General features: G+C 42.1%; 1 protein-coding gene across 1 annotated transcript in view; it reads right to left on the bottom strand.

Moving 5' to 3' along the window:
- Positions 1–13889, bottom strand: part of si:dkey-237h12.3 (teneurin-3) — a 167026-nt gene that overhangs the window by 69040 nt on the left and 84097 nt on the right. The window contains exons 6-10 of the mRNA XM_046295707.1: positions 10739–10864; positions 9029–9243; positions 5798–6008; positions 3059–3160; positions 721–915 (exon numbers count right to left, since the gene is read on the bottom strand). Coding sequence (XP_046151663.1) covers positions 721–915; positions 3059–3160; positions 5798–6008; positions 9029–9243; positions 10739–10864 — 849 coding nt within the window. The remainder of the gene's footprint in view (positions 1–720; positions 916–3058; positions 3161–5797; positions 6009–9028; positions 9244–10738; positions 10865–13889) is intronic.

Below are 13889 nucleotides of genomic sequence, written 5' to 3'. Positions count from 1 at the left end.
TTTAAAAAAATATAATTCCACTTTGACAATATGGGGTATTGTGTGTGTAAGCCAGTGACAAAGGACATCTAAATGTAATAACTTTTAAATTCAGGCTGTAACACAACACAAGGGGTGTGAATATTTTCTGAAGGGACTGTAAGGCAATACCTTGTACTATCATCAAACCAGAACCAAATGTCCAGTTTGAGTCAACTGACAACATTGTCCAACCGTTCCTGCATAATTCCACAATATTCACTTCACAATGAGCGCAACATTTTTATTTAATTACTCCCTCGACTCAATAAGATTTTACACATTGGGTTACTGATCTGCAGATGTAAATCTGACAAGTGAATTGCCTCTGTCTGAATTGGGATCAATGAAGTTAAACTAACTGAACAGGGGGAGAAGAGGTAGAGGGGATAGCGAGAAGTATTTTCGATAACAATGAGAAATAGACCCAGACTGAGAGATATTGAATCTCACAGGGTTCTTGTTCGAGAGCGCACTGAAGCAATCACATTGGATGGACAATTCAGAATCAATTCCATTCCATACCTGTGGTGGCTAAATGGTTGGAGGGAGTTAATGCATGCAGAGTATCGATGGAGGAACAAAAGGAATTATTTGCTTGGTGAAGTTGAAAAGAGCTATTGTTTAAGTTGTATAAGTACTGTATACATCGCCGACAGGCTGGGAAATCGAACGGTGACACTACATATTGTTGTGGTGTACCTTGGTGACAGTTGCTTCCCTTGTGGCCGGCATTACACACACAGTTGCCCGTCACACAATTCCCATGGCCTCCACATTGGGGGTCTACACACTGGGTAGTAGGCACGTCACACTCTGTGCCCTTCCATCCACTGTAGCACTGACAGCGCCCCCTGGTGTACTGGCCATTGCCACTGCATAGGACAGGACAGGCAGCTGTTGTGGGAAGAGACAATGTTACTCAATAGTATATAAAGCATATTAGTTACTCTGGACCCTGATCTCTCTTTTGACGAACATATCAAGACTGTTTCAAGGACAGCTTTTTTCCATCTATGTAACATTGCAAAAATCAGAAACTTTCTCTCCAAAAATGTTGCAGAAAAATGAATCCATGCTTTTGACACTTATAGGTTAGACTACTACAATGCTTTACTTTCCAGCTACCCAGATAAAGCACTAAATAAACTTCAGTCAGTGCTAAACACTGCTGCTAGAATCTTGACTAGAACCAAAACAATTTATCATATTACTACAGTGCTAAGCCTCTCTACACTGGCTTCCTGTTAAGGCAAGGGCTGATATCAAGGTTTTACTGCTAACCTACAAAGCATTACATGGGCTTGCTCCTACCTATCTTTCCGATTTGGTCCTGCCGTACATACCTACACATAAGCTACGGTCACAAGATGCAGGCCTCCTTACTGTCCCTAGAATTTCTAAGCAAACGGCTGGAGGCAGGGCTTTTTCCTATAGAGCTCCATTTTTATGGAATGGTCTGCCTACCCATGTGAGAGACGCAGACTCAGTCTCAACCTTTAAGTCTTTATTGAAGGCTCATCTCTTCAGAAGGTCCTATGATTGAGTGTAGTCTGGCCTAGGAGTGTGAAGATGAACGGAAAGGCACTGGAGCAACTAACCGCCCTTGCTGTCTCTGCCTGGCCGGTTCCCCTCTCTCCACTGGGATTCTCTGCCTCAAACCCTATTACAGGGGCTGAGTCACTGGCTTACTGGTGCTCTTCCATGCCGTCCCTAGGAGGGGTGCGTCACTTGAGTGGGTTGAGTCACTGACGTGGTCTTCCTGTCCGGGTTGACCCCCCCCCCCCTTGTGAGCTATACTCGGCCTTGTCGCAGGATGGTAAGTTGGTGGTTGAAGATATCCCTCTAGTGGTGTGGGGGCTGTGCTTTGGCAAAGTGGGTGGGGTTAAATCCTGCCTGTTTGGCCCTGTCCAGGGCTATTGTCGGATGGGGCCACGGTGTCTCCCGACCCCTCCTGTCTCAGCCTCCAGGATTTATGCTGCAGTAGTTTATGTGTCGGGGGGCTAGGGTCAGTCTGTTATATCTGGAGTATTTCTCCTGTCTTATCCAATGTCCTGCGTGAATTTATGTATGCTCTCTCTAATTCTCTCTCTTTTTCTCTTTCTTTCGCTCTTTCTCTCTTTTTGTCTTTCTTTCTTTCTCTCTCCCGGAGGACCTGAGCCCTAGGACCATACCTCAGGACTACCTGGCCTGATGAATCCTTGCTGTGCCCAGTCCACCTGGCCGTGCTGCTGCTCCAGTTTCAACTGTTCTGCCTGTGGCTATGGAACCCTGACCTGTTCACCGGACGTGCTACCTGTCCCAGACCTGCTGTTTTCAACTCTTTAGAGACAGCAGGAGCAGTAGAGACACACTGAATGACCGGCTATGAAAAGCCAACTGACATTTACTCCTGAGGTGCTGACCTGTTGCACCGAAGACAATTACTGTGATTATTATTATTTGACCCTGCTGGTCATCTATGAACATTTGAACATCTTGGCCATGTTCTGTTATAATCTCCACCCGGCACAGCCAGAAGAAGACTGGCCACCCCTCATAGCCCGGTTCCTCTCTAGGTTTCTTCCTAGGTTCTGGCCTTTCTAGGGAGTTGTTCCTTGCCACTGTGCTTCTACACATGCATTGCTTGCTGTTTGGGGTTTTAGGCTGGGTTTCTGTGCAGCACTTTGTGACATCAGCTGATGTAATAAGGGCTTCATAAATACATTTGAGTGATAGTCCATTGTATAGCTGCAGTGTTGATACAACCTTAAATCAACCAATCACTATCTTTCCATGCTACAGTACAAAGGACTAGAGTACAACACTTCCTCTCCAAATATTTGATTTGAATGATTAGTGCTAACCCTGACCATTAGTCTAAACCTAACCCTTAGCCTAAACCTAACCCTGACATTTAGCTTAAACCTAACCCTAAACTAAGAACAAATATGACATGCACATGGTAATTAATTCTGAAAATATAGCCAATATTTGTCCATTGAAGCTTGCTCATGTATAGATTGCGATATCAATAGATATATGAGGAGGAAAAAGATACCTCTTGAACAGTACGGCCCAATGAACCCTGGGAAACAATGGCAGGAGCTGGACACACACTCTCCATTCCCATAACAGTTGTGTGAGCACTCCATAACGGACTCTGTTGGGACAAAAAAAAAACGTTTTCTAGGATTACACCAGCTATGGTGACACAAGCTAGGTTTCCATCAAATTGGTGACAGATTTTCATGCGAATATTCTAAAACCCACATAAAAATACGCACATTTTCCCACCAGAGATATGTTCCTATCAAACTGACTTGTTGCGGATAAAAGTCTATACGTGATGACGTAGTGCACATAAAAATGAAAAAAGTTCAATGGGTTTCCATCGCATTTTCAACTCTACTGATGCTTTCGTCACACATCTTTTTGCATTATGCCGCAGTTGGGCCCAGTCTGGTCACGGCATGTGTTCTCTAGCCTACAGCTTGCAGATACAGTGCGGGTAGTCTAGTCTACATGGTGAGATTATTATGGATTATTTTTATTTGTCAAATGGCATCGATCATCATGTCACCCGAATAAGACCCTCGATATTTATTGGAAAGTAGCATCACGCTCATCACTGTGCACTTTCTCTACCCTGTGAAGTTCATCAGAATTGATTTAATTTGTAGCCTAATATACAGCATGGTCTCCCGAGTCGTAGTGGGAGGACCACCCGACATATAATTACGTAACTCCAAATATACTTCGATATGATGGTTAACCGGGCACTGATGACGGCAACTCCTCACACCTCTCTGATTCAGAGGGCTTGTGTTAAATGCGAAATACACATTTCAGTTGAATGCATTCATACTAGGTATCCCCCCTTTCATTTCCCTTTCCAATTATATCACTATTTGCACATAAATGCGTTTCCACCACCAGTTCTCTCACATAATTCATTTTACAGACACAAAAAGATCCCACCATTTCTAGAGAACAAATTGTCTGTGGACATTTAAGAAATTGTACTGACATTTCCTGTTTTTAGCAGCGTCAGGTAATTAATCTGTATGAAATGGTTGGATAGAAACCTGGTAACTGGCATGGCATACGAGTTCATAATTTTTTCAGTCAGATGTTCTTGCACCAGATTGAGATATCACACCTCTAAAATGCGCCAACCACACATACAGGGGTCAAGCAAAAATCCCATGACTGAAACTTAAATCAATCTCAGATTGATTGTCTGGGGCCAAGTTAACCTCCCATTTCATGTAAAAAAAAAAGTCATGACCATCAAGCTTTTAGGGAAAGAGGATCATTTTGTACATGTTTTAAACTGAGAGTTTGACCAATTCCAGTTCTGTTCAATATTGAAAATACAAATAAAAAAATGTAAATAAAAAAAACATTTTAATCACTGCATATATCATTTCATTACATCATCCAATATCAACACATTACCAATATCAATATCAACATCAACAAAATATTGATATCAACACAATATCAATGTCAACACATGATCAATATCGACACACAATTAATTTCAACGCACGATCAGTATCAATATCAATACATTATCCATATGAACACATGATCAATATCAATATCCCCACAATATCAATATCAACACAATAGCAATATCAACCCATTATCAATATCAACACAAACACAATATCCAACACATTTGATTGGATTTCATATCACTACTATGATGTCACATACTATTCCATCTTACATTTCCACACAGCCACATTCTCTTATTGCAGTGTTTCCCAACCCTGGTCCTCGAGTACCCCCAACAGTACACATTTTTGTTGTAGCCTTGGACAAACACAACTCATTGAGGCTTGATGATTAGTTGAGAAGTTGAATCAGGTGTGCTTGTCCAGGGTTACAATAAAATGTGTACTGTTGGGGCTACTGGAGGGCCAGGGTTGGGAAACACTGGCTTATTGCATGAATGTACAGTGTACTGTATGTTGGTATGTGTGTACCTCTCATCTGCTGTAGCCTGACAACTCCCATGCCATCTTGTCCATCACGAATGCAACCCATCACGAACATTTTACATTTCACAGTGCATTTCTAGTTCTTTGACATTTCTTTCTCGGCATGAAAATCTCATGACTGATCATGCCCACACAAGCAACGGGATCAATCTTTGTAAATCCTCTCTCTGAGTTGAAGTTAATCTGACATATCCCACTGACACGTCTTGTGTACGTTCAACAGACCAGCGCTCATAATGGGCACTCCCCCTAGGCTGGGAGCTCCTTTCGATTGTGTTAAGTGGGCAAACTTTTTTGTTTTTATTGCTTTTGAAGACTTGCATTGGATGCACACTACTGGGCTGTCAGTTTCAACACATCCGGGCAACTTTGACCTTGGATTTCGATAACTTCATATCTTTAGAAATGTATCGATGGAACATTAACATTAACAAAACATTAACTTAGCATGTTTTCAGTTCTCCCACAGTACAATTCCTGAGCACGCACAACAATGAAAAGCCTAAGGGATAGCGATATTCCTGCAATGTAGAGACATAAAATGTGCATAACACAATTCATTAAGCCAAAAGCCCAACAACACATTTTGCTTGCATTATATAGTCTGTAGATCCAGTTTAAATTATTGATTAATGTATATGTTGATCTGGCCTGTCAACTACCCAGTTATTCTCTTAGTTGTGGAAAACGTTCTCCAAGTGCCTTTTCCAGCAATTCAATATAATTGAAAATATTCACCTCATCCATTTCTACATCAATTTTCTACATTATTTCCATGTTATGCTTACCCAGGATGATGGTGTTGTATGATACTGTCTCCAGGCTTTTCCCATCATTGTAGAAAGCCAGATGCCACACCCCAGAATCCAGATACTGGATGAAGCCAGCTTGGTGGAGGCTGACCTGGCGCTCCATCCGCCCCCTGGTCTCCTGCGCCGTGGGAGCCCACCTCTCTTTGGCGATGAGCCTGCTGCCATCCAGCAGCTCCACAAAATCATACTGAAGAAAGGTCAAGCAGAGGTCAGTTAGGACTAAGTAATGGGTCACTTCATGACATATGATGTGCGACATATACATTTATGTAAATGTATAAACATTTACAATAACGGTGACATTCTGTAGTTCCAGGTGAATAGAGGGAAAATCTCTGTTTAAAAAATGTCCTAATTTGACATTAAAGGAGCTAGCCACAATTGAATTGAGTCAAAGTAAATTGGAGTTTTCCAGGAGACTGATCCTTTTCATTCTGCATGCTAACAGTGTTTAATTCACACAAACGAACACAACACAGGGAGTTGAAAGTAGAAAAGGGCACATTAAAAAAGGAATTAGTATCGGAAATAGGACCTACAGGGGACACGACACCAAGCATCCCTCCAACTGACTCAGTATGGATAGGAAATAAAGCATTAAAGTTAGGGTGAGAGAAGTCGACACTCAGTGGTTTAAACCCTTTTGAGAGGAGCAGAGAAGAGATATTGACCTGTGGATGTAGGCAGTTTTTTATGTGTTGGTGGCCAGGGGGCCAAGTAATAAAAGTCCAGAACCCAACCATTCCTTTACTCCCAGGCCAGTGTGTACATCTTGATTGCTTGGCAAAGGCTTATCTCAATCTAACAATAGGAGCAAATAATAATGAACAAGAGGCCAAGCCGAGCCAGGCCAGCCGATGAACCACAAATAATTATTAACTATACCTGGGAATTCAAACTAGTGTTGATCATTTCTTCACAAAACCTAGTTTAAGACAATTGATGAATCATGCAGAGTAAGACACTTACGAACAAATGTAGTTGTATTATTTTCTTTTGAGCGATTGGTGACGCACTTTAAAGTTGTTCCTCTCCTCAAGCTGTGAATGTAACCAACGGTCAATATCTCTCATTGGGGTCTCATTGGGGTCTTTCATGCTAAGTTAAGTAAACGCATCGATTTATCGCCCTGGCAAATTAACGGACCGTTTCTAAGGTAGTGGCGGTTGACTTCGTGTCTAGGCATTGACAGTCTTGAGCGGCCTGCGCAGGACATAAAAGGAGGCTTCTCTGTTTGATGGATTTGATTTAGTTGGGTTCCTTTTTTCTTTTACCATGGAAGAGTAATCCCTTCTTTCCTGTTGTCATTTGTATTTAATTTTTTTTTCATTCGATAGTGGCCCAATTTCCGGCACGCGAAAGAGGCTCTTCTTCGACTCAAGTCAGAGAATGTCAAGAAGGTGAAGTTGAAAGAAATCTAGGGTGAAGTGGAAAATAGCCAGGTCATTCCACAAAAATAGTGCCTTTTGTGTCCCTTTGATATTTTAGATATAAAATGTGCACCAATGTTGAATTTTAAAAGCCTGTAATATTAAATGAAGTGCCCTTCAATATAGACCTCATGGAAAATTCAATCAATATTTTTTACGGCTTGCTAAAGTGCCAAACTTCAGCATTTTGACATGTCCCCCTGTCACTTCTAGGAAGATTTTAACCCACTTACCACCAAAGTTTTCATCATCATTGACCTAGTTATTATTTAAAAGTAATTTTTGAAGATTATTTTTTTGTGTGTGATTAGTGATTGATTTACATCTGTCTCATTTTAAGGTCAACCCAGTTACGTGAACTGAACTCTCATATTAATATGGTAAAACTATTCCCTTAAACATTTTGTTTTTTCAAAAGACAGATTTAACATCTATCTAATAGTCCAATCATGGTGTAAAAGCAGGTGATTCTACTCATTTTGGCCATTTTATGGCGTTTTGTGGTGGAAAACTGAGCGGGTCATGCATAACATGGCTAGAAATGTTTTAACAGTGACATTTGTTTGGTGAAGCTTGCATTCAATTGACACAATTGACAATTGACACAACAAGCTTCCATTCCACCTGTCTCAATTTATGGCTGATTTAAGATGAAATCGTCAAACCTGTTACGGTCAACCCTGTTACTTTATTTGGCACTTAATTAGGGACTTATGTTGTTTATTAATTTGAACATGTGCTCTATATGACATAATGTTACAATGAAGTGAAATCAATGTTGTTTTTTTTCTCAAAAGGCACCAGTCTGGTGGAACTACCCAGCCACGACCCCTTTATTATGTTTTAAATTTAACCAGGCAAGTCAGTTAAGAACAAATTCTTATTTACAATGACAGCCTACCAGGGAATGTCAGGTTAACTGCCTTGTTCATAGCAAAATATTTTTACCTTGATTACCTGGATTTGATCCAGCAACCTTTTCGTTAATGGCCCAATGCTCTAACCACTAGGCTACCTTCTGCCCCAAAGTATCAGAATCCAGTCATTCCCTTGTAAAAACTTTGCAAAAATAAGACTGAAAAGAGGAATATTATGAACATGGCAAAAACCATCCAGTCAGATTTTTACAAATCAAATCAAAATGTATTTGTCACTTGGGCCGAATACAACAGGTGTAGATTTTTACAGTGAAATGCTTACTTACAAGCCCTTAACCAACAATGATTTAAGAAGTTTTAAGAAAAATAAGATGATTGATAAGTTAAAAAAAATTGAAAATAAAAAATGTAAGTAACAAAAAATTAAACAGTAGCAGTAAAATAACAATAGCGAGGCTATATACAGGGGATACCGGTAAAGAGTCAATGTGCGGGGGCACAGGTTAGTCAAAGTAATTGAGGTAATATGTACATGTAGGTAGAGTTAAAGTGACTATGCATAGCATAAAAGAGGGGTCTGGATTAGCCCTTTGATTAGCTGTTCAGGAGTGTTAGGGCATGGGGGTAGAAGCTGTTAAGCCTTTTAGACCTAGACTTGGCTCTCTGGTACCGCTTGCGCTGCTGTAACAGAGACAACAGTGTATGACTAGGGTGGCTGGAGTCTTTGACCATTTTTGGGGCCATCCTCTGACACCGCCTGGTATAGAGGTCCCGGATGGCAGGAAGCTTGGCCCCAATGACTTACTGGGCCGTATGCACTACCCTCTGTAGTGCCTTGCGGTCCGAGGCTGGAAGCTGAGCAGTTGCCATACACCCTACCCAACTAATGTACCATTTACCTGTGTGTGAGATGGTGGGAGACCCTTCCTCCCGTAGGCCCCAACCAGTGCATTCTTCTGAACAGAGATGTTGAACTTCAGGAAGCGTGGCTGCTCCATAGCCAGCCGAGAGCGCCAGAACACCCCAGGTGGTATTCCCTGACCTACCCTTCGCCCCACTTCCACTTGCCCGGTGTCAATGGAGTTGTTTTCCTGATGGACCGCACCAGTCCTGCCTGGAGGGGAGAAAGAGAGAACACTGAGATAAAGCTAGATGGACATTTTGTGAGGTCAAGCTCACCACAGTTGTATACAGTTTTTATCTGCATTGATTCCATTTTCAACTAAATAATATTTCTCAATATTACCTTAATTTAAATAAAATTATGCAGACACGACTCCCAGTCTATATCCCTGGCACAGTGTGTATCCCGGGCCCTCATAGATATGAGTCTTGCTCATTAGGTCAGTCAAACATGGAAATACCAGACAGCTTCAGTAGTTCCAGGTATTTCTATTTCCTGGCACAGTTGATGATAGAAACTTCTTTATTCCCACTCAAATAGACCTCAGCTGATTGCTCCATTATGAGACTGGAACGAATTGTTTCACCATTGATTACTATATATTGTTTTGACCTGACGAAGATCAGTTTCAGATCGAACCGTAGTCAATAAAGTGGTGAATTGGGAGCTTAATGAGTGTGCACGCCTTCTTGTTCTTCGACATTGATTTCCCTATCTTTTGTGTGGTACTTGTGATTCACTGCTAAATGTCTAGGATCTAAATGTACTAGATGATTCAGTACCTGGTACAGTAACAAAACAACAGGCCAAGGAAGTGATGCTTTTAAAAGGTTAGCAAGCAAAACAAAAAAACACTTGAGCATGAGTCATTCTCACATGAAACACATTTAAAGCATTTTTGCCTGATATTTATTTCAAAAACCACTTAGGATAAATATCTTTCTTACAATGGACCTCCAGAGTTTTTGTTTGGTTGAAATGTTTGGTTATTACAAAATACTGTGCAGTATTGCAGTGCATCACTGTATCAATATGGGACTTTGCACACACACTGCTGCCATCTAGTGGCCAAAATCTAAATAGTTCCAAAACTGCAATATTATATTATGGCCTTTCTCTTGCATTTCAAAGATGATGAAAAAAATAATATTTGAAAACACATGTTTTTTTGTTTGTATTATCTTTTACCAGATCTAATGTGTTATATTATGTGTTACACATTTCCACAAACTTCAAAGTGTTTCCTTTCAAATGGTATCAAGAATATTCATATCCTGAGCTACAGGCAGTTCGATTTGGGTATGTCATTTTAGGCAAAACATTTTAAAAAATGGTCCAATCCTTAAGAGATTTAAATTAAATCAGTGGACTCTTTTTGTAAAGGTGAAGAAAGGTGGCATGCATGTGGCAGACATTGCATACAAAATGACAGACACCTACTGGTAAAGGCTGAATGTGTTAAAGCTGTTTGGACTCTGTCGATTACAATTCAGAAGGTACCTACAGTATAGGATAGGCTCCAGTCTGGGACCGTTTTTGTGCTGAGCCATACACATAACATTCACAAAGCAAAATGGACAAACAAACAAGTATCCAGTGCAATTAAAGGCTAGAAACATAATCAAAAATATGTGTTCCTTCCCCAAATGTAATCTACAGATATAACAAGTAGGTAAAGAAGTAGGTAAAGGGCTAAGGTCCTTACCATAGTCAACTGAGAGTACTGTCACTATGCTTGGTTGAGTGGGCAAAGCCTTCCCCCCTCCGTTCTCAACCGCTGGTTTGTTTTCCGTTTCTTGAAGTTGCCAGTTGAGGCCGAAAAAGTGCATTGCTGTAAAGTGAACAAAAATAGTGGAATATGCTAGGGTTAGGGCAATCAATCAAATCATTACAAAACTAAATACGTGCTGGACAGCATTTCTAGGAAAAATAGATCAGACAATACATCATTTTGTGCCCTGTGGTGGCCTGGCAGTTAGCACCCCCGCACTCAGCACATGAAAGTGGTCATGACTCAGTTCCCTCCCTCCCTCCTTCCTTCACTCTTTCCTTCCTATACTTCCCTGTATCTTCAAGAAACATACCTGAAAAATACTAAAGAGTAGGAATTATTTTATACTAGGTTACCTTACTATGGGTGCGCCACATGTAGGCTAAGTGCTCTACTGTAAAACCCAACAGGGGCCAGACACAGCAAGCTCAATCAATACTGAGGAGACGAGGAACACTGTTGTGTCTCTTTGGGGAGCGCTGTTCATTAACACAAACAGCACTGCATCAAAGAGCGCAGCGGGACGTTCTATTTAAAAAGTCGAATATTGTCACCAAACAGACAGGAGGAGGTGGACAACGTGCAGCAACATAATGACAGCCCAAATCAAAGCGCCTGGAAACCCCAAGTGTATGTATTTGTGTGCGTCAGAAAGAAGGTCAAAGAGGCTTCAAGCCTCAAACTCTCTAATTCTCTTGCGTAACCAACCAAACCGCCATGTTCTTCCTCCAACCTCTGTCTCTGAATAGATTGCTATTAAGCTGCATGTCTTGTTGTTTGGGGAAACTGGGTCTTCTATGAACACAGTGAGAGGGTGAGGCTCCTTCAAAGATCGCCACCCGGGGAGTCGTGCTGAGGAGGCAAAACTCTGATTTCCCAGTGTTTTGATCTGAGGTGGAACTTTTTTCAAACGGGCAGGGGAGGGTATGGGGTATTGACTGCTTAAAAAACATAGCTAACTTCCAAGGGATGAAGCAGAATCATAGAGAATACAGAATTGGAGAGGGAGAGAGACAGAGAGAGAGACCAAGGCAGAATGATGTATATTGTACGTATGTATCGGACTGTGTTCTTATCTGTGGGCTGGCACAGGCGGAGTGTGCTAGTGCATACATAAGCTATTTAAGACATCGCACCTGGCAGGTGTTTTGGCTGCAGATGAAAGAGAGGAAGGTGAAAAACTCAACCTGAGGCAACTGGCAAAGAAGGCCTGTATCTGTTTAACTCACACACTCACAATCAAAAGAACTCCCACACAGGAAACACACTCATGCACTCACGAGACCACACACACACAAACACACACACCTTAAAGCCATTGGCGCACTCATAAGCTATACACGCGGAATCCAGAAACAAGCCAACAAGCCAACCCACCAAACATGCACAGCAAAATCACATGCAACCAATGACAGAGCACGATATCATGAATCAAAAAAACATGGAGGGTCCAGATGATAGAGAAAATATACATGTATATTAATATGGCACTATAATGGCCCTTTGCTATGGAGAGCACTCTCCATACTTTTTCTCCATTGCCTCATTTCTCCAGACATATTTCTCTCTCTATGAGCATGTTTATCCTGTCCTCCCTTCAGCACCATGAGAATGCTACGGCAGTTCAGGGGAAAGTCACACAGCCCAAGATTAAGGGGATTTCAACGTGTCTGTCTTTCAGGGCTCCTGTGGAGCTGGGATATGTCAGTGATGTCACTCTGTGGGGCTGGGTCATGTCAGTGATGTCACTCTGTGGAGTTGGGTCATGTCAGTGATGCTGCTCTGTGGAGCTGGGTTGTGTCAGTGATGTCACTCTGTGGGGCTGGGTCATGTCAGTGATGCTGATCTGTGGGGCTTGGTCATGTCAGTGATGCTGCTCTGTGGGGCTGGGTCATGTCAGTGATGCTGATCTGTGGGGCTTGGTCATGTCAGTGATGCTGCTCTGTGGAGCTGGGTCATGTCAGTGATGCTGATCTGTGGGGCTTGGTCATGTCAGTGATGCTGCTCTGTGGGGCTGGGTCATGTCAGTGATGTCAATATATGGGGCTGGGTCATGTCAGTGATGCTGCTCTGTGGAGCTGGGTCGTGTCAGTGATGTCACTCTGTGGGGCTGGGTCATGTCAGTGATGCTGCTCTGTGGGGCTGGGTCATGTCAGTGATGTCAATATATGGGGCCGGGTCATGTCAATGATGTCAATATATGGGGCTGGGTCATGTCAGTGATGTCAATATATGGGGCTGGGTCATGTCAGTGATGTCAATATATGGGGCTGGGTCATGTCAATGATGCTGCTCTGTGGAGCTGGGTCATGTCAGTGATGTCAATATATGGGGCTGGGTCATGTCAGTGATGCTGCTCTGTGGGGCTAGGTCAGTCAGTGATGTCACTCTGTGGGGCTGGGTCATGTCAATGATGCTGCTCTGTGGAGCTGAGTCATGTCAGTGATGTCACTGTGGGGATGGGTCATGTCAATGATGTCACTCTGTGGGGATGGGTCATGTCAATCATACTGTTCTATGGGGCTGGGTCATGCCAGTGATGTCACTCTGTGGGGCCATAATCTGACACAGATTCAAACTGTATCATTGGGGATCTGTAGGACGAATTGTCTCTGTATCTGACTGACATATGACAACGGCAGACGGAATGATATTCTAAGGTCTGATATCTGCTCAGCAAGATCATGCTGAAAGAGCAACACACATTTAGCACTTTTTATAAAGCCATCAGGTCAGTCAACACTGATTCAGCTGACTCAAAGCCATAAAGTCCAGTCAACTTGTCTATTAGATAGTATAGTTTAATTGACTGGAAAGTGCAACAGATATCCAATGTTGTAACTTTAGTGTGTTGGGTGCTGTCATGACTTCTCTACTGAGAACTGAAGGCTGGTGCACCACTTACGTTGAATGGAAAGCCATTTATATTTGAAAGGATAATATATTTGAAAGGCCAAGTTGTAGTACAGTAGTTGTCCATCTAGTTCTTATGCTTTTTCTATCCACAGTTTCATCTTTGGAGACTGGGTGTTAAGAGTGCTGAGCCTCCTCTACAACACCTGAGCAATGCTCGAGGCTTGCTTAG

Source organism: Oncorhynchus gorbuscha, linkage group LG13, assembly GCF_021184085.1.
Source record: "Oncorhynchus gorbuscha isolate QuinsamMale2020 ecotype Even-year linkage group LG13, OgorEven_v1.0, whole genome shotgun sequence".
Lineage (NCBI taxonomy): Eukaryota > Metazoa > Chordata > Actinopteri > Salmoniformes > Salmonidae > Oncorhynchus > Oncorhynchus gorbuscha.
This window is presented reverse-complemented; position numbering and strand designations above follow the sequence as displayed.